A 22,589-nucleotide genomic window follows, 5' to 3' on the forward strand; every position below is an offset into this window, starting at 1 on the left:
CAAAATTCTGTAAAGCAATTATCCTTCAATTAAAAAAGAAAAAGAAAAAAAAAGACGTTATCAGAAAGTGAAAAGACAACCTATAGAATAGTAGACAATATTTGCAAATCATATAACTGATAATGGTTTAATAAGGAGAATATAAAAATACATAAAACACAATGACAAAAAGACAACACAATTTATCAATAAAAATGGGCAATGGACTTGAGTAGACATTTCTGTAATGCTCATCATCATTAGTCATTAGGAAAATGCAAATCTAAGCCATAGTGAGATACCATTTACACTTACTAGGATTGTTATAATTAGAGAAAATAGAAACAGCAAGTATCGGAGAGGAGGTGGCAAAACTGGAGCCCTTATATATTTCTAGTGGGAATGTAAAACAGTGAAATTGCTGTGTGAAATAGTTTTCCAGATTGTCAAAAACCTAAACATAGTGCTACTATATGACCCAAAAATTCTATTCTCAGGTGTACACTCAAAAGGAAATTAAATTGGGGACTTCACAACAGTCAAAATCTGGAACAACCCAAATGTCCATTGACAGATAAACATATAAACAAAATATGGCATATACATAAAACAGAGATTATTTATCCATAAAAAGAATGAAGTTTTGATACATGCAAGAGCATCAGTGAACCATGGAAACATTATTCTGAGATAAATCAGACACAAAAGAACAAATATTTTATGATTCCACTTATATGAAATATCTAGAATAGACAAATTCATAGAGACAAAAGGCAGATTAGAGGGTACCAAGCATTGAGGGCTGAGGGGAAGAGAATGAGGAATTAATGCTTATGGTTACAAAGTTTCTATCTGGGGTGATGAAAAGTTTTAAAAATAAACTGTGGTAATGGTTAAATGACATTGTGAATGTGATTAGCACCGCTGAATTGTACTCTTAAAATAGATCAAATGACAAACTTTGTGATATATATTTTGTACCATAATGAAAGAAAGATATCCTGATTGGGAAGTGCATTATCATTTTCCAAAGGAGGTGGGACCTCATTCTGCAGAAAGAAATCACTGAAGTTTTCTAAGCAAAGTAGCTGGAATGCCTGATTTTTCCATGCATGCAACTTTGTCTGCCTGACAAAGTTGCTCTAAATTCTCTAGAGCACCTACTTATCAAACTGCCTGTGCATAAGTACATCTGATTGGCAATTAGTGCCTTCACTGAGGAATCGAAGCAGCACTTTCTAATGTGTCCCCCCAGGCCACTGTCAGTAACGTTTCATTCTGTTCTCACTCAGAGCTAGCTCCTCAATGGTAGCTAGTCATAAAGGATGAAGTGGTATCTCTTTTATAGCATGCTGGAAAATAAGACTGCTAAGGGGAACAACACAATTTCCAGCTTCACATTCTACTACAAATTCTAACAATGTACCATTGAGACTCTTAAAAATTAAAAGTGTGGTTGGGTAGAGATGGCTAAAGATAAAAAGTAACATTTACCTGGGCTATTTTTATCCTGTTGCTCTTCTATCAACCCCCTCCTTGGGCATTAATCTTTCATCAAGAGCTCTTCCATTCCTTAAAGCAGAATCTATGCTAAGCGGTTCTGTACTTTCTCACTCAAATTTCCTGCAGGGTCAAGCTTCAGTGCAAAACAAGGAGCTAAGTAGGTGACTTTATCCCTGTTCCTAAAGCCCTGGGCAATATGATTCAGAGGAGAGCAAAACAAGACTCCTGCCTTTCACTGAGCAGCCTTCTGGCTCAGATGTCCTGGTCACCTTGTAGCAGCCCTGCTCAGGAGGAAAGCCAGAGGCTCCAAATAATTAACAGTTTTTCTCAGGCCACATGGCTTGTTGGGGGCAAAACCAAAATCCAGCCAGTCTGGGAGGATGCCTTTCCCTCGCACCAAGGTAGACTCTTCTCATGTGCTCAGTTTGCTTTTTTTTTTTTTTTCTTCCCTTTCTAATACATAACATTTATTGAGGTTTGCTTTTGTAACCAAAATTAGATGCTTTCACTACCTAAAATCACAGGTGAAACCTCTTCCCAAAAGGTGATCTGTCTCATGTGCTCAGAGATAAAATTTGACTATGTTCTATCTGAACCTTGTAGTCTTTTATTAAAAAAAAAAAAAAAAATACTGTACCTGGTCCAGCTCTGAACATATTTCAGGTGCCTTTGGTCATAAACAATACTGTTCTGATGAATCCACTACCTCAAGTTAAGATGAGATAACCTATAGTCTTAAGCCACTCAGGGTGCATCTCTACAGAATATCTCAACAGTTACATACCTCATGTTCATCCTTCAAACCACAGAAACTCGTGAATGGGCTGTGCATACTGTATAGAGTACAAACCACCCTGCCTGCCTCCTTTGGTGAGGTATCACTAGATTGTGTTAGCCATTGACTACCTAAAATAGACCACATAAGATTTATCACATATAATTAAGGAATTTCAGCTAAAAAGAAACACTAAGAGTGTCCAGGGGGTAGTTTTAAATCTACCACTAAACTTGTCATTGACTCAAGCATTGAACTTCCAGGGTACAAGCTTAAGCCTGCTCTTAGGGAGTTCCCGGTACACAGTTGGTTAGGCAAGTAAGACAGGCAGCGTGGGATGAGTTATATTCGAAGGTGACAATGAGGAGAATCACCAAGGAGTTAAGTTCTAGGGCCTGAGACCAAAAGGAGGGAGCATGTCATTACTGTACATATAGTCTGCAAGCTGCCCTCTCACGAGAAAAGTCCTCTTCTATCTAGTTTCCCTTTAAAACCCAGCAAAACAAGGCCATTTTTCATCATCTTGTATTTTCCTGAGTTACTTAACAATCAGCATAAACTGTTCATTCACATCACACTTAATCCAGCGCTAGGTGCACTGTTTCCAAGACTTCTGCCTGTGTGAGGTGATTCAGTCCTCACGGCATCCTTACAGAGAGCACTGAGGCAGCCTGCAGGTGCCCATGGGCATCAAACAACTGCAAATAAATTTTTAAAATAATAATAATGGGGGGAAAAAAAAAGAAAAAACTAAGTACTAGAGCCATGCTTTGAGCCAGGGTAACCTGGCCTTAGTTTTGCCCTCACCCTAGTCCATCTAGGGATGCGGCCACAAACATTCAGCAGCGGTTTTGATGTCAAAGCTCAGTGTGAAGCTTGTGGCTCCATTTCAACACCTGGGAACTTCTGTGTAGCTTCCAATCAGGCTTAGGAAACACCTTGATTACAGTGTCAGTAGTTTTTACATAATTGAGATTGAGAAAATAAAGGTAATGTAAAAGTAAGTGATTCTATTTCTAATCATTTTGCTGCAACTAAACTTTCAATCAATACTGATGGGAAAATGTAAGTGCACAGGACCCCGCTGAGCTGCCGCCCCTCTTCATGCTCCTGCATCCTCTCTTGCTCTCTTCCTGCATGGATCACATCAGGAGGTTGTCATACCCAGGACCCCAGGTATGCTCTGCTACGGGGAGGCCCAGCAGGAGATGGAATCTGGGCACGAGGACTCACAACATTCATTATTTTGCACTACTCCCTACTTTCACTGAAGGTCACACAGCTCTTGTCAAGGTGCTTTGTCATCACATCTTTCTTAGTTCCTAGAAAGATGCTCTCTCTCACACACACGCACACATATACACACAAACACTGGCCTGGGATACCACTGTACCCCTCATGGATTCCTCCATCTTGCCCAATAGTGAGTTCACTCAGAAGGAAATAGCAACCCACTCCAGCATTCTTGCCTGGGAAATTCCACGGACAGAGGAGCCTGGTGGGCTATGGTCCATGGGATCACAAGAGTCAGACCCAACTCAGCAACAAAACCACCACCACCAAGTCTGAGTATGCCATCTGAATGATATAGTGAATATATTCATTAAATTATGTTATAAACATTTTAGTTGAACTATAGCATGTATACATAAAAGTGCATCAATTTTAAATAAACCACATAGCTCAATTACAAAGGGAACTCAACAATGTAACCTCCTGTCCCTTGGTTAGCAGGTATCATTCTTTTTCTATGTTTTATTTTAGTTATTTGTCTTTCTTTTTGCCCACACTGCATGGCATGTGGGATCTTAGTTTCCCAATCAGATATCAAATCTGCACCTCCCGTATTAGAAGTGAGGAGTCCTAACCACTGGACAGCAAGGAAGTCTCCAGTATCATTCTAATAATTCCCTATTTTGCTTAATATCAAGTATATTGTTTTGTTGGTAGCTAACAATACTTTAACAAAGACAATAAAATTTCTCTGCCACTGACAACACCAGCAATTTTGAAACAACATCAAGGAAATAGTTACAGAAATAACTCCAGAAATGAAATCTAATCAAACTTACTGTGAGAAAACCTAGGGGAATACTGTGAACTAATTATCAGAGAAGGAGAACTAGAAAATTATTAATCAAGATTATAAATTGTAAAGACAAAGGTAAAATTTTGAAGCCAGCTCACAGACTCTTATAATTTTGATAATCAGTTATCCACAATTTTAGAATTTAGATTTTAGAATCTTAAAGTTTGTGGAAGCAAATTTTTTATATTTTATGTCAACATACAACAAAATCTGATTTGAACTGAAATGAGGCTATTTGCAGTCATAATTTATCCCATTTGTAGAAAATATTCAAGTTTCACTACAGAATTATTAATCCTGGAAGGACAGGGCACTGTCCTGGAACCCCGCAGGGGTGTTATTAATATACACAATTCAGTGTGTGCTCATGGCTTTGTAAAATATAAAAAAAAGATCAGAGTTTTGAAACATATCTGACACCCAAGAACATCATGTGGAGACTATGAACCTGTCTCTGCATAACTGCTTGAGCAATCTGGAGTTAATTTCAGTGTGTCTTATTAACAGATAAAAAATACTTGCACATTAGGAAACTATTTCTTTGCCAGATGCATATGAATTGTGACCATGGGCTTTTCTCTCTTCATTATCGTCCACCTCTTGCATATCTTTGGGTTCTTTAGGGTTCTCCTGTCACTCACTGGAAGTCTGTGACAGTGGCTAGTTCTATGTAAATATGCTCTCATACCTAGCTGTACCCTGACCAAGTCTGCCCCTGAATCCATGTACCAACACCTGCTTCCCAGCAGGGGCTCCTCGGTTGCATGCCCTTCATGCATTCATTAGCTAGATGTACCATAACTTGGTATTCCATAGGAAAGAACTTGAACTAATGGATGATGGGCACCAATGGGTAATGCTACAACCCCACCGACAGTCCTAAGAAACATCTCATATTTCTTCTCAGATAATCCTATGAACCCATAATGTGATCAGATAATGATTCAGACTTATTTTAACTCACTCCTTTCACTACTCTGCTTCTCTGTCCCTTACTTCTCTTCCCTGGTATCATTTCCCCAATGAAGAATCCCCACAAGAGGCTTTTGCTCCCTAGAGAGCCGAGGATGAGTCAACCACACATGAAATCACAGTAATGAAATTGGAATCTAAAAGAATAAGAAGTTTGTACATGCATCATATTAACCTATATCTTCTATCTACTAATGCGTCAGGCATTAACACAAGGCGCTGAGCAGAGAAAAGCTTAGATGGCATGGACCATACCCTGAATCTAGCTGGGGTAGGGGATACCAGGGGACAGAGAGGTAAACAAAGATTATAACAACACATGAGTTCTAGATTTAAGACATAGTCTATATCACCTCTTCCGAGTGCTAATGAAGATATACAGCTGCTGTAATTCCCATACACTACTGTGGAAGTGCAAAGTACTACAGTCACTCTGGAAAATGGTGCAGCAGTTCCTTTTAAAGCTAAATACACACTCACAATATGATCCAGCAGTCCCACTCTTAGGTAATTACCCAAGAGAAATAAAAACTTAAGTTTACACAAAACCATGACATGTATGTTTGAAGTAGCTTTACTCACAATTACCAAAAACTAGAAACAACCCAAATGTCCTTCAATGGGCCAGTGGATAGACAAACTGGTATCTCCATACCATGGAAGACTACTCAACAACAAAAAGAATGAACTATTGATACCCACAATAACATGGATGAATATGAGAGAGAAAAGTCAGTCCCAAAAGTTGCCTGAGTCCATGTATATGACATTCTACAAAAGACAAAAATATAGTGATGAATCACCAGGATTAAGGCAAAGGGTGATACAAAAGAATAATACAAAGAAATTGGGAGATGGTGATAAAACTATTCTGTATTCTGATTATAGTGGCAGTTACATAAATATACATCTTTGTTAAAGTTCATAGAATTTTGAATTTGAAAAGAAAAATCAATTTTGCCCTATGATAATTTTAAAAATAAAATTAGCGGGAAAAAGAGTATGATAATCACTGTTGTGTTTAGGTTATGATGTTTAAATAAAGGAATGTGTTATATGATGTCATGTGTTATTACATGACATGACACAGTGCTATATGACACCACCTTGTATTATGTGACATCACACTGTGTCACACGGTGCACCTTGTGTGATACCACCTTGTCATGTGGCATCACATTGAGTTATATGGTGTCACATGGTACATGATACACATTGTGTAATGTGATAGCACCTCATGTTACATGGCATTACATTGTATTTTGCTTCAACTTACCCAGCATGTCATGTTCAATACGGCACTTCACCAAGGACAAATGATCTGTCCACGGAAGCCCTGGGAGGATCCTGTATTAAGTTTGCCCCTGTTCCCATCAAGAGAGTTACTGTAACTCTAAGAAAACTGTATTCTATTTTAAATATTTGCTAATCAAACTTTTCTCCAGGTCAACCTCTTTACTATTTCAGCAAACATGCAAACATACAGATTATGTATTCTAGGATCCCCAGATAAAATAACTTATCCACAATCCTAACCAAAAACACAAGATTTAAAAGCAGAAACAAAATAAACCCTTCAACCCCATAGATATGGTAAAAGATGTGACTAACTTTTTAAAGTATTGTTATTTATACAAAGACCACTGTCAAATGTTAACAAAATTCCATGCAAACTTCAATACATTTTTTCAGTCTTTAAAATGCATGATGTGTTCCTTTAAACTATGATCTCAAACAAAATTAGAAACAAAACAATGTCCTACTGTATTGCCCAGGGAATGGTATTCAATATCCTGTGAAAAACCATAATGGAAAATAATACAAAAAGACAATATATATGTGTAAAATTGAGTCACTTTGCCATACAGCAGTAACACAACATTGTAATTCAACCAACTTTAATTAAAAATTGTAAGAAAACAATTGAAGGTATGACAGTAAAGTTTAGATAGAGTTTTACAACGTGTTTAAGTTTGAAAGCTTCTGTATCTGAGACAATAACTTTCCTTCAAGCTTAGTAAATTTTGTGAACATGAAGAAAAAAAGAAAAGAAACAAAATAACCTGTGAACACCTAAAGAATTAGCTGATGGAATCCTTCTGCCCACAAACTACCAGTTTTGTAGTATTCATTTAATCTTTAGAGATATAAAGAGTCTTAGTGGTAACCAAGAACCAAAGGAGCAATGCTGTCGTTTGAATAACTAAGTCTTCCCATGATATTCATCTATTTTACACAGTTAAGAGTCCTTGCTTTCTACAGAAGTTATATTCTTCAAATGTTGTAGTAAATTAAATTTTATAAAAACATTTTAGAAGAGCTCATTTTTTAAGGAAAGCCATAGGTAAAAATTTTATTTGAGGTGAGTTTTGGAAATGGTTTTATTTTGTTTTAAATAAAGATACAATAGGCTATAGAGATAACTATTAAATCAATTAAAAAGATCTAAGAAGCATGAAAAACGTCGATGGACAGTGGAAGAATGCCAGGGTAAACAAGATATCTGGTGAGTTCATTCTGCAAGATGGCCATGTGTCAGGTGGAGATGGGTCATGCAACCTACCCCTTGAGAAAGTACAAAGTGAGAGCCATCGGATTGTGAAAGCAAGAGAAGAGAAACCCACAGGAGCAGGTGGGAGACCAGAGTCCTGCTGCAGGGGGAAATGGATGTGCCTTCGAGTAAGGCGAGGGACCAGTGTAGATTTCTTATAAATCTCCGGCCCTTTCACTAACAGTCTCTAATCTAACCATCAGATCGGGTTGTACAATCTGCTGGACTGTGGCCTTGCTGAAATATCTTTTCAGTGGCCTCTTATCTTTTCTGGAGGTGCTTCTGAGGTAACAATTTGAAGATCAGATCCAAAATTATTAAGTATGATGCTATCCACCTTGCTCTCTATCCCTTCTAATGTTCAACCTAGAGCAGCTGAGGACCCATGGCACTATGATGTCTCTCTCTACTTTCCTCCTGTTCCTCTCCTCCAGAAAACTACCCCTCTAAGCCCTCACCAATGTCTGGAAACAAGCTTTGAAAACTTTCAGATTGTGATATCACTTGAAAAGCCCATAAACAAAAGCTAAGCAAAAAAATTAGACTCACCAAGATCAAGATGAACACCAGGGACAAATGAATTGAGAAAAAACATGAAGATAACAAATACCAACACTGTCAGGCATTTGGCGAGCAGAGTCTTATCTGATATCCTGTGCTGTAAGAGAGGAAAACACAACTCATGTAACTCAATGCAACATAATTTCTGCAATGTGTCCACAATCCTATGTGATTTGAATCACTACAAATTACTCCTTATGATGAAAAATAAAACATCCTGAACTTGAGAGATGGTAAGTTCATGGGTACAGATTCAACACTACCACATTACAGAATCTTGAAGTCAAAATCTATGAAAAATTAACACAATAAATTTAAAATATAGTTAAACACTTTTATATGACATATGACTAAATAGATTTTTCAATATGACACAGAGATGCTAAGCTGTTCCCAACCCCACTGCCAGCATTACATGAGATAAAGCCACTGGGGAGCCAACACATAACCTCCAGAGACTTGGCCCTTCAAGACACGTGCATTTCCACAGGTTTTATGTGTTCATAGTCTTTTAGTTCACCTTTCCGTTTATTATGCAAAGCTGCATTCACGTGGCACTGAGGTTAAAACATTCTTGCAATAACTGGACTACTGCTGAATGCACTTAGCAATCCCCGAGTCACCAAATGACACATATGGATCCTGCTCCCAGCATTCAGGGGGTGAGGGGAAGAGCACCTTCATTAACTTTGGAGTTGAAGACCTCCTTCCAGTGAGCCTGAGCCACAGGGCAAGACAGGGCAAGGTTCCCAAAGGGCTCTGTGCTCTGAGGGCCATGGCTGTGTGCCCCTGGGGCAGGCAGTAAGGTCCCAACAAGCAGACAGATGCTTCTACTCAAGGCACATCTAACCAGGTCCCAAAGTGAATCACACTTCACCATGTGAACCAACAACTGCACTGTGTATTTTCTTCAGTGTGGTCCCACCAGCACCTCTGTTTGTTGGTCTATGTCTAGGATCCAAGTCTAGATGTAAATATAAATAAGGTTATCAATACAGATCTAGGTGTAGGTAGATATAGACAGAGCTACGCATAAGATATGGACATAGATAAAGATATAGAGATAGACATAGACACAGAAATTAGTATAGACAAGGGTATAGACATGGACATGGTCAGACACAGACTTGAGTGTAGGTATGGGTATAGGTAGAGACAGAGATAGATTTCCTCTCTTGATTGCCTGTGGTCACACAGTTAAAGCTGCTGTCACAAAAATCATAAGCATATCCCTCTGTGTCACAGTGGCTTTGGCAGCAGATCCTGGCCCCCTGGTCACGGGCTTTGGGGTTGCCTTGGGGGCCACTATCTTCTTTTCCCACCCACTGCCAAGACTTGGAGCTTGGCTGGCCCCCACTCATCTTTCCATTCACCCTCCAAGGAAGCCAATTTTGCTAAATGAGTCTGTGATGCAGAATCGGAAGGAAAGGAGCCTGGCATCTCATTGGGCCAAGCTAAGCATAGAAAACTGGCTATTACCATGCCAACTCCAACACTGGAAATAAGGGATCAGGGAAGTCAGAGTCACTCAGCTGGTACAAGATGACCAAAATTTTGTGCTTTGTTATTTTGGGATATCAATCAAATTTTACCATTTGATTATCTGGGATCATCACAATGAAAAGTTTGAGAAATAATGAGGGTAGCTCTCCAGTCCTTGTTCACCAGGTACACACAGAGGTAGTCTCATCCCTAACTTGTGACCAGAACCACACAGGGTCTGTTTAAACCTGAGGCCAAAAAAGTATCAGAGCCACACCTGCCTTCCCTAACCCTGACCATCTGAGTAGGACAGATGGTGGGAGGAGAGACTCAAGGAACATGTTAACTACAGGTCCCAATGTTTAAATTTTGTCTAGCAAAGGACCAAATGTTCCTAACATAACTAGGGAGTGGATATTCTACCTCTCTAGGAAACAAACCACCTGGATCTGAAATTTCATGAAGATATTACAAATTACTTCCAGCAGATCTTGGGCAGAGCTCTCTGAGGGGAAGAGGGGCACTATGTGTCCTCAGGTGGGTTGAGAAATTCCACCAAGGCAGGAAAATGACAAAAGAACTCAAAATAATATTTGCCTCCCCAAGTCAGAGCTGTACGACAGAGGACATACATTCTGTTTCTACCCTCAAAGGTGTTCCATCTCAAGCAGCATGCCTCTCTTGTCTTGGCTTCCATCTCTTAACCTGCACAATGGGGACCACAGACTTGCCTTTCAAGGTCAGGTGGAGCTGAGTGCCAGCCAACCTTCCCTGCATCCACATTAACCACAGAAACCACTGCTCTATCTTAAACGAAATATAAAAAGTTTAACTTGTCAATTCCTGGACAAAATAAGCTTACCATGTCTGGAAAATTATCTTTCCCATTAACTCAAAGAAATAGCTATGTCTTATGTACAATTACAGGAATAAAAGAAAGGTGACTTTCAGTTGCAACTTCACATGAAGCCAAGAAAAGGAATTTACTCTTTCCTTCAAGAAATCCCTAAGAAAAGAAACCGTAATACCTTTCTTTGTAGCTCCTGGATATTGGTCTCCCAATTTTTATCTTCCTGTGAGATCTGTCTAAAAGAGAAAAGGGCAGACATCATTTTCCTGGTGGCATTGAGCAGTGAGGCCAGCAGGACGGCAGTCAGCAATAGCATACAGCATGATCCCCAGACCTGGATGCTGTCCACTGTGTGACACCAGGTGCAGCCACAGAATGGGGCAGCTCTTTTCATATAAGGCACCCAGTAGGGCTGGGTTCATGGACTAGGAAAGATGCTCACTCAAAAGATTCCCAAGGAAAGTAACACACGCAATGACCAGACTGTTCAATGAGGTGTGTATGAGTACGGCACAGGAAACATCAGAATACTGGCCTAAATGTAAATAGCCAGGTTTCTGTAATGGCTCAGATGGAAAAGAATCCACCTGTAACGCAGGAGACCTGGGTTCGATCCCTGGGTCAGGACAATGCTCTGGAGAAGGGCATGGCAACACACTTCAGTGTTCTTGCTTGGAGAATCCCCATGGACAGAGGAGCGTGGCAGGTACAGTCCATAGGGTCACACAGAGTTGGAAATGACTGGAGCGGCAGGGAATGAGACAGTAAGTCATCTCTTTTTACTTCTTAATTTTCTGAATTTTTTTCAAAATGAGGCTGTGTTATAATTTAATTAAAGGAGAAAACAGTAAAAGAAATGCTACTTGCTTTAGTGGTGATTTCTATCAATTGGAAATCTACCTTGAAGCACTTGTGTCTGCTTCCCTCCCCTCTAGTCATGGTACCCACCTTATCTCCATCTCTATTTCAGTCACTTCTATTTGTTCCCACTTGCCTTTCTTTTTTAACCTTTCCTATCAACTCATCTTTCTGCCTTATTTCCTCTCTCACCAATTGGGAAAAAGATGTGTGCTGGAGAATTTAGTCTTCATGAGCTTTCACATGTCATAGTATCAATGGAGGTTGACCATGCAGCCACTATAGATCCTAAAGGAAATCACAGCTGACCCAAATGAATGGTTCTGAGGAAATTTTTAAAAATAAAATGTAGAAATAAGACCTGTAGAGCAAGTACATGACTTAGATCACCCTCATTACTACTTGCTTCTCAGTGACTGTGTGGCCTTACAAAGCCTACTGCAGTCTCTGGGCCTCAGTTTCCCTTTCTGTGATCAAAACAGGATGAGCTGATGGAAACTTGGTAAATCTCTGAGTCCACATGTTTCTTCCCATTTTAACCCTGAGATACACTGACTATGTCTTAATGCCCATGTCAGAAGGAGCATGAAGAAACTTGAAGGTCAGGAGATTTAATACATTCAGAGAAATTTACTGCTGCATCTTTAATTTACAAAGTTTTTCCTTTTAAGATCTATGCCTGTTGCTGAAGGTGGTCACTCTGTCCCCAGTCGGCAACTCAGGGCCTTCCTGTAGCCTGGAGACACCAGTTCCTGCTTCTCCAGTGCCACAAGGTACAAGTAGGTTCTGCCTGAGATGGAGCTGAGGACGCTGAGACAGAGCTTCTCCCTGGGCTTCATCTCTGGACAGAGTGAATCTCCACATACTCACCTGTGGAATTCTCCCTCCAACACCCAGACTCAGCTGCAACCACTCTAGATGGCCCTCAGAGGTTGGTCCTGGCACTGTGCCCAGCTCCTGTCCTCAGACTCTTGCCTGCTCTCTGGGAACACAGGGCTGGTCTTACCAAATTGCCACATGTAAGGTCACTCTCACTACCTTCACAAGGACTCTCAGTTCCCCTGGCCATGGCAGACCTCATCTCCACCCAGTACCTGATCCTGCTGCAGGACTGCATTCCTGAGGGGTGAGCAGGCTCTTGCTTTTCCTGGCAGTACTTCTGGAGTAAAGACAGGTCGGAACTCAGCATCTCATCCAAGTGAGGAGGAAAGATTCAGCACCTCATTGTTACCCATTAGATCTCAGCTTTGATTAAAAATAAATTCAAGGGATTTCACTCGTGGTCCTGTAGTTAGGACTCCATACTTCCAATTCAGGGGCAAAGGTTCGATCCCTGGCTGGGGAACTAAGAACCCACGTGCCACTTGGCAATGCCAAACAAATGAACAAACACCAAGAAATGAACTAAGACAAGAATTCTTCGAGCTCCCTGAAAATCAGCTACTGGGAGAACATTTCGTTAGACTAACTTGTTGTATGCTTTTTATTCTCATTATGCAATGTGTTAGGTGTGATACGTGACAGACATGTGAACTCAATCCCAGGCATCACTCTTTTCTGGATGTATAACCCTGGGCAAGTTGCTCAAATTTTATGACCCTCAGTTTTCTCATCCTCAAACATTCCAGAGAGTTAAGTCAGGGTTAAATAAATCATGCACCATAACAGGCTTAACAGAGTGTATGGTGTCCAAAACCTACCTAGAAGCCTGCAGTTAGTGTTACTCTTTTGCAGAACCACATACTACTCTACACAATCATTTTAGCTCCCATTTTGCAGTTGACATTTGACACAGATTTGAACACTCTTCGGGGGGTCATATAAAGGTTATTGACACAATTCAACCATTGAGCATAATTGGTAAAGATGAGGACCGCAGTTGTAAACCAAGAGTGGTCTGAGCAGGGTCTGGCTTGGTACCTGTGGAAGCTGTGCAGCCTCTGGGCCAGCAGGCGCTCCAGTGCCCGCACCTTCCCCAGGAGCAGACCTCGAACTGCTGTCTCCTCCCTGCTGGCTGGGCTGATGTGCTGTGCCGTCAGACGCCAGACATGGATCTCATGCTTCAGCTCTGCAGGAAAGGAAAGTTGAGGCTTCAGTATCCTGCAACCTCAGATGTCAACACCTACTCCCCTCAGCATCCTCCAAGAACAGGAAACACACATTCATGATGCAGATATTCAAGAGACCAAACCAAAAGAGTGGCTTCTTAGCTTTCATGCTATTATGATGGAAACAGAAGACAAAGCTGACTTTGAAAAATAACAGTGGATGTGAAGCAATATAATTTCAACTCTTTGGGTTAAGAATAAATTCTTGAATAGGCATATCGAAGCTAGTACCCAACAACTTCTTTCCCAGGCCAGCCTATGGGACCCTCTCCATCTCTGTGTTTGCAGAAGTAGAAACTGTGAATCTGGCCTTCCAGGTCCCCAGGGCTTCTTTCTGCAGTTGTCTTCTCCAGTGGCAGCTTCAACCCCTCACACACACCCAGAGTCTGGATGCCTTCTAACCTATCAAATCAAATAGGATGGGTTACTCTCCCCAGATCACCCTATGGGTTAATGCTCAGCTAGTCCACTTTTGTTCTCCTAGTTGGGGAATGAAATAAATATGCCATTGATCATGGGGAAATTTGGTTAAGAGACGTTTTGCCAAGGAAAAGGGAGCTCACTGCCTGCACCCAGAGCTCAGTTTGGCCAAGTATTCACTCCTTAATTCCCAGGCTTACTCTGCATCTCCACCACCATTTCCCTATCTTGTCTCTGCTGAGCTCCAAGACTATGATTCCAATCAGCGACTTGATGTTGTCCTCTGACCCTTGTGCTGTAAGATTCACAGATAAACCTTCCATCTACCCCGACAAAACTCTCTTCCCTCTTTCTTAGTTTTTATATGACATCATTAATCTTCCAGGTTCATGAACCTGAAATGTCATTTTGGTCTTATCAATGACATTCTCCTCTACATTTCTTCATTGAACATGCAACAAGTGCCAGATAGGATGCTAGATGCTAAAGGAGAGAAGGAATTTGACATTAAAGGGACAGGCCTCCAACAAGATAGAGAAATAAGATACATTACAAATGAACAGTACTGAGCCATGGGAGCAGTTCCGAATATAATGATATGGATATTGCAGGATCCACTTGTTCCTGCCTCAGTTCACCAGCTTATCCAGGTTTCATCTCCCCACATTTGCCAATTCTGGTTGCTCTCAGTAAACTTTGACTGAAGCCACTTCTTACCAACCCACCACTGGTTAATCTTAAAACACTACTTGTTCTATCAACCAATCTATCTGTCATCTACAGAAACTATCTATATATTAATCTATTGATAGATAAATTCAGTTAGATTGATATATAGAAATAAGGACTCTATCTTCCTATTTACCTGTCTTCTAAGAGGATAATATTATGTAGGCTAATCAATCTAAGAAGATAAATGACAGACAGATACATTGATTTCTTCTTTCAAATATCCAGCTGTTCCTCATGATCTTTAGGGAAGACTCAAGATCCCTAAAGCGGTCCCTAAAGACTGAAGATCCTCAAATGGTGAGTATCATTGTCAGCTTTGTTCCCACTGTATAAGTTTTAGTTGTTGCTTTTTGCTGACTGGCCCTGACCAGGATACATTATCAGATGCCTTATCTCTGCCTCTCTGATTACCACCAGCCCCTAGGAGCTTCTCAACCAACCTCAGGCAAAGACATTACCATGTGGGATTCGCTCTCTCACAGGAGATGGCTCTAATTCAGGAGTCTCAGGGGAAGACACTGAGGCCAGAAGTTGATAAATGAACTTAAACTATTGTAAGATCCTTATACTTCATGTTAAGTAGTATAGTATCACTTGAAGTTAGTTATATAATTATAAATAAAATCACAATTAGAAAAATGTAACATGATGATATAATTAAACTCAGCCATGTCACTAATCAGATTAAATATCAATGACCTAAACATATCAATTAAAAGACAGTTTATCAGATTAGATAAAAAGGAAGACCCAACTATAAGTTATTTGCAAGAAATGCACTTTAAATATACACAAAAAATGTTAAAGGTAAAAGGATGACTTTTAAAAAAAAATCAGACTAACAGCAGTCAAGAAAAAGCTGGAATTGCTACATTAAGATCAAACTAGATTTCAGAGAAAAAATATTACTATGGATAGGGAAGGTCACTTCATAATAATAAAGGTGTTAATTCTTCAAGAAGATACAGTAACCCAAAATGTTTATGTACCCTATCTCCACTGATCTCCAGTAACATAGTGGGGACCTACCAACTTGGGGAGTTCATCTTTCATTGTCCTATCTTTTTGCCTTTTCATGCTGTTCATGGAGTTCTCAAGGCAAGAATACTGAAGTGGTTTGCCATTCCCATCTCCAGTGGGCCACATTCTGTCAGATCTCTCCACCATGACCCGTCTGTCTTGGGTGGCCCCACGTGGCATGGCTTAGTTTCATTGAGTTAGTCAAGGTGTATGTAGGTCAGGAAGCAACAGTTACAACTGCACGTGAACAACAGACTGATTCCAAATAGGAAAAGGAGTACGTCAAGGCTGTATATTGTCACCCTGCTTATTTAACTTATATGCAGAGTACATCATGAGAAACGCTGGGCTAGATGAAGCACAAGCTGGAATCAGATTGCAGGGAGAAATATCAATGACCTCAGATATGCAGATGACGCCACCCTTATGGCAGAAAATGAAGAAGAACTAAAGAGCCACTTGATGAAAGTGAAGGAGGAGACTGGAAAAGTTGGCTTAAAGCTTAACATTCATTAAACTAAGATCATGGCATCCGATCCCATCACTTCATGGCAAGTAGGTGGGGAAACAGTGGAAACAGTGACTGACTTTATTATTTGGGGCCCCAAAATCACTGCAGATGGTGATTGCAGCCATGAAATTAAAAGATGCTTACCCCTTGGAAGGAAAGTTGTGACCAACCAAGTTCAGGTCAGTTGCTCAGTTGTGTCCGACTCTTTGTGACCCCATGAATTGCAGCACGCCAGGCCTCCCCGTACATCACAAACTCCCAGAGTTTACTCAAACTCATGCCCGTCTAGTCGGTGATGCCATCCAGCCTCTGTTGTCCTCTTCTCCTCCTGCCCCCAATCCCTCCCAGCATCAGGGTCTTTTCCAACGAGTAAACTCTTCGCATGAGGTGGCCAAAGTATTGGAGTTTCAGCTTCAACATCAGTCCTTCCGATGAACACCCAGGATGGATCTCCTTTAGGATGGACTGGTTGGATCTCCTTGCAGTCCAAGGGACTCTCAAGAGTCTTCTCCAACACCATAGTTCAAAAGCATCAATTTTTCAGTGCTCAGGTTTCTTCACAGTCCAACTCTCACATCCATACAGGACCACTGCAAAAACCATAGCCTTGACTAGACGGACCTTTGATGGCAAAGTAATGTCTCTGCTTTTTAATATGCTATCCAGGTTGGTCATAACTTTCCTTCCAAGGAGTAACCATCTTTAATTTCTTGGCTGCAGTCACCATCTGCAGTGATCTTGGAGCCCAAAAAAAAATAAAGTCTGACACTGTTTCCACTGTCTCCCCATCTATTTCCCATGAGGTGATGGGACCAGATGCCATGATCTTAGTTTTCTGAATGTTAAGCTTTAAGCCAACTTTTTCACTCTCCTCTTTCACTTTCATCAAGAGGCTTTTTAGTTCCTCTTCACTCTCTGCCATAAGGGTGCTGTCATCTGCATATCTGAGGTTATTGATATTTCTCCTGGCAATCTTGATTCCAGCTTGTGCTTCTTCCAGCCCAGCATTTCTCATGATGTACTCTGCATAGAAGTTAAATAAGCAGGGTGACAATATACAGCCTTGACGTACTCCTTTTCCTATTTGGAACCAGTCTGTTGTTCCATGTCCAGTTCTAACTGTTGCTGCCTGACCTGCATACAGGTTTCTCAAGAGGCAGGTCAGGTGGTCTGGTATTCCCATCCCCTTCAGAATTTTCCACAGTTTATTGTGATCCACATAGTCGAAGGCTTTGGCATAGTCAATAAAGCAGAAATAGATGTTTTTCTGGAACTGTCTTGCTTTTCAATGATCCAGTGGATGCTGGCAATTTGATCTCTGGTTCCTCTGCCTTTTCTAAAACCAGCTTGAACATCTGGAAGTTATCGGTTCACGTATTGCTGAAGCCTGGCTTGGAGAATTTTGAGCATTATCTTGCTAGTGTGTGAGATGAGTGCAATTGTGTGGTAGTTTGAGCATTCTTTGGGGTTGCCTTTCTTAGGGATTGGAATGAAAACTGACCTTTTCCAGTCCTGTGGCCACTGCTGAGTTTTCCAAATTTGCTGACATATAAAGTGCAGCACTTTCACAGCATCATCTTTGAGGATTTGAAATAGCTTAACTGGAATTCCATCACCTCCACTAGCTTTGTTCGTAGTGATGCTTTCTAAGGCCCACTTGACTTCACATTCCAGGATGTCTGGCTCTAGATGAGTGATCACACCATTGTGATTATCTGGGTCGTGAATATCTTTTTTGTACAGTTCTTCTGTGTATTCTTGCCACCTCTTCTTAACATCTTCTGCTTCTGTTAGGTCCATACCATTTCTGTCCTTTATTGATCCCATTTTTGCATGAAATGTTCCCTTGGTATCTCTAATTTTCTTGAAGAGATCTCTAGTCTTTCCCATTCTGTTGTTTTCCTCTATTTCTTTGCATTGATCACTGCAGAAGGCTTTCTTATCTCTCCTGGCTATTTTTTGGAACTCCACATTCAAATGGGAATATCTTTCCTTTTTTCCTTTGCTTTTCACTTCTCTTCATTTCACAGCTATTTGTAAGGCCTCCTCAGACAACCATTTTGCCTTTTTGCATTTCTTTTCCATGGGGATGGTCTTGATCCCTGTCTCCTGTACAATGTCACCAACCTCCGTCCATAGTTCATCAGGCTCTCTGTCTATCAGATCTAGTCCCTTAAATTTATTTCTCACTTCCACTGTATAGTCATAAGGGATGTAATTTAGGTCATACCTGAATGGTCTAGTGGTTATCCCGACTTTCTTCAGTTTAAGTCTGAATTTGGCAATAAGGAGTTCATGATCTGAGCCACAGTCAGCTCCCGGTCTTGTTTTTACTGACTGTATAGAGCTTCTCCATCTTTGGCTGCAAAGGATATAATCAATCTGATTTCAGTGTTGGCCATCTGGTGACGTCCATGTGTAGAGTCTTCTCTTGTGTTGTTGGAAGAGGGTGTTTGCTATGACCAGTGCATTCCCTCTGCAAAATTCTATTAGCCTTTGTCCTGCTTCATTCCGTACTCAAAGGCCAAATTTGCCTGTTACTCCAGGTGTTTCTTGACTTCCTACTTTTGCATTCCAATCCCCTATAATGAAAAAGACATCTTTTGGGGGTGTTAGTTCTAAAAGGTCTTGTAGGTCTTCATAGAACCATTCAACTTCAGCTTCTTCAGCATTACTTGTTGGGGCATAGGCTTGGATTACTGTGATATTGAATGATTTGCCTTGGAAACGAACGGAGATCATTCTGTCATTTTTGAGACTGCATCCAAGTACTGCATTTCAGACTCTCTTGTTGACCATGATGGCTACTCCATTTCTTCTAAGGGATTCCTGCCCACAGTAGTAAATATAATGGTCATCTGAGTTAAATTCACCCATTCCAGTCCATTTTAGTTCACTGATTCCTAGAATGTTGACATTCACTCTTGCCATCTCCTGTTTTTGACCACTTCCAATTTGCCTTGATTCATGGATCTAACATTCCAGGTTCCTATGCAATATTGCTCTTTACAGCATCAGACCTTGCTTCTATCACCAGTCCCATTCACAACTGGGTATTGTTTTTGCTTTGGCTCCATCCCTTCATTCTTTCTGGAGTTATTTCTCCACTGATCTCCAGTAGCATATTTGGCACCTACCGATCTGGGGAGTTCCTCTTTCAGTATCCTATCATTTTGCCTTCTCATACTGTTCATGGGGTTCTCAAGGCAAGAATACTGAAGTGGTTTGCCATTCCCTTCTCCAGTGGACCACATTCTGTCAGACCTCTTCACCATGACCCGACCGTCTTGGGTGGTCCTACATGGCATGGCTTAGTTTCATTGAGTTAGACAAGACTGTGGTCCTGGGCACAGGAGGGCTGAGAGGAGCTACTCTACATTCAAAGTCAGGAGTGGCAGCCGTGAGAAGATACCCTTCATCCAAGGTAAGGAGCAGCGGCTGTGCTTTGCTGGAGCAGCCGTGAAGAGATACCCCACGTTCAAGGTAAGAGAAACCCAAGTAAGACGGTAGGTGTTGCAAGAGGACATCAGAGGGCAGACACACTAAAACCATAATCACAGACCAACCAAGACAGCATATTAAAAAGCAGAGACATTACTTTGCCAACAAAGGTCCATCTAGTCAAGTGGTTCCAGTGGTCATGTATGGATGTGAGAGTTGGACAATAAAGAAGGCTGAGCACCAAAAAATTGATGCTTTTGAACCGTGGTGTTGGAAAAGACTCTTAAGAGTCCCTTGGACTGCAAGGAGATCCAGCCAGTCCATCCTAAAGGAGATCAGTCTTGGGTGTTCGTTGGAAGGACTGATGTTGAAACTGAAACTCCAATACTTTGGCCACCTGATGCGAAGTGCTGACTCATTGGAAAAGACCCTGATTCTGAGAAAGATTGAGGACAGGAGAAGGGGACGACAGGATGAGATGGTTGGATGGCATCACCGACTCAATGGACATGAGTTTGGGTAAACTCCGGGAGTTGGTGATGGACATGAGAGGGTAACAGGAGGGAAGGCTGGGGGTCTCCAAATGGAGGAAATAGGCTGCAAGTGTCAGGCATTTTTATCTCTCTTAAGTGGCAGGAGGAAACAAATTAGCGTTATTTTTTTCCTTCTCTATACAAATTTAAAAGGAGTTTTCTCTTAAAATACTGTGTTGCCATGACACCTGGTTTCACCTGAAGCTAACTATTCTCAAACCTTGAGTTAACCAATACATTTTTCTTATGGAAATATTTGTCTTAAGCTATGTTAATGTGCTATGCATTTACCCCAGACTCTGTCTTCAAGTCTGTTCTGCCAAATGACTCAGAACCTACTTGACAAACCAGTATGTTATACTCAGATATTGTTCCCCTAATCTATGTAAACAAAACTATTTGTATGGTAATCTGCCCCTCTACAAGATTCAAGTCAATCGTTTTATGGCCTGGGATGAATCATCTGGTGCCAAGATTATCACAAAATACATCTCATGGATGAGGGGCCTGGTGCCATTCTGGGTTTTAAGACAATCCTTTCTTTTCATTAACAGACTGCTAGTGACTATATAACATCCAGCTGAAGACTAGTAGGGGGGCACTCTTTCTGCCCCCTTCTGATGCCTATGTCAGAAGCTTTCTCTATCTCCTTTATACTTTAATAAAACTTTATTACACTAAAGTTCTGAGTGATCCAGCCTTGTCTCTGGCCTCAGATTGAATTCATCTCCTCTGGAGGGCAAGAATCCCGGCGTCTTATCGTTCAGCAACAACCTTTCAGACAGGGAAGCCTGGCATGCTGTGGTTCATGGGGTTGCAAAGTCGGACACGACTGAGCAACTGAACTGAACTGAATAAAATTCTGAAATATGTAAAGCAAAAATCTTAGAATTACAAAGATAAAAAGTCAAATTCACAGTCATAATCAAAGATTTCTATATATACCTCTCAATAACTGATAGAACAAGTGGACAGCAAATGGTCATATTGGTCATACTGACATAACTGCAAACAACAATGGCAGAAAACACATTCTTTTCTAGTACAAGTAGAATATTTATGAGAATAGGCCACATTTTACCATAAAAACAGGTTTCAATAAATTCAAAAAGAATCAAACTTTACAAAATATATTCTCTGATCATTGTGAAATTACATTGCTATTGTTCATTTAGTCTCTAAGTCATGTCCAACTCTTTGCAACCCCATGGACTATAGCCTGCCAGGCTCCTCTGTCTACGGAATTTCTCAGGCAAGAATACCAAAGAGGGTTGCCATTTCATTCTCCACAGGATCATCCCAACCCAGGGACCAAACCCATGTCTCCTGCTTGGCAGGTGGATTCTTTACCATTAAACTACCTGGTAAGCCCATGAAATTAAACTAGGTAACTGCAGAAGTCCCCAAATTTAGTGTAAGTAAAGACATTTAAAATATCCAAACATCAAAGGAGAAATAAAAATAGAAATTAGAAACTAATTTGAACTGAATCAATTTCCACTAAAACCAATAACCTCAACTCTAACATTAAGAAACTAGTAAGGGGGGAGTGCAAGAAGATGGAAGAGGAATAAGAGGAGATCACCTTCTTCCCTACAAGTACATAAAAAATTTGTCTGAATATAAAACAGGTCCTACAGAACAACTTCTGAACAACAGTAGAAGACCCCAAATTTCCAAAAAGGCAAGCCAATCTCCTTAGAAAGAGGTAGGAAAGAAGATAAAGACTAAAAGAGACAAAGGATTTCAGAATGGGACTTGCACCCCAGGGGAAGGAGTCGTGAAGGAGGGAAAAGTTTCTGGACACTAAGAAACCCCCTCACAGGCAGAGTCAGGGAGGGAGCTTTGGAACCTCAGAGGGGAGTGTGATGGTGACAGGGGGCTCAGGAGACAAAACAGAAAATTCACTACAGAAATGACTGCCAAACAGCACTTCTCAGCCGAGAAGCAGTTCACACGCCTCCGCCCGCAGCAGAGGGTGGGGGCAGGGTGCCAAGGCACAGACTCAGGTATCAGATCCCAGAGAGGGGGTCAGGGTTGGCTTCCATGAGGATACTCTGAGGGGGCTACTTCGACACAGTGGACAGAGTCCAGAGAAAGTACTGGGCATCCTAGAGTGGCAAAAGTATTGTTTAGCCTCCATGTGTTTGTTTTTTTTTTTTTTTTATTATAGATTTTTCTCCTTTTGTTGTTCTCTAATCTTA

The 22,589-nt window shown here is 40.9% G+C and overlaps 1 protein-coding gene across 1 annotated transcript in view; it reads right to left on the reverse strand.

The window, feature by feature from the left end:
• The window catches only part of OCA2 (OCA2 melanosomal transmembrane protein), a 245,469-nt gene that overhangs the window by 74,653 nt on the left and 148,227 nt on the right, over nt 1-22,589 (reverse strand). Inside the window, exons 16-18 of the mRNA XM_061135017.1 lie at nt 13,541-13,688; nt 10,941-10,998; nt 8,419-8,527 (exon numbers count right to left, since the gene is read on the reverse strand). Coding sequence (XP_060991000.1) covers nt 8,419-8,527; nt 10,941-10,998; nt 13,541-13,688 — 315 coding nt within the window. The remainder of the gene's footprint in view (nt 1-8,418; nt 8,528-10,940; nt 10,999-13,540; nt 13,689-22,589) is intronic.

This window comes from Dama dama, chromosome 33, assembly GCF_033118175.1.
Source record: "Dama dama isolate Ldn47 chromosome 33, ASM3311817v1, whole genome shotgun sequence".
Taxonomy (NCBI): Eukaryota; Metazoa; Chordata; class Mammalia; order Artiodactyla; family Cervidae; genus Dama; species Dama dama.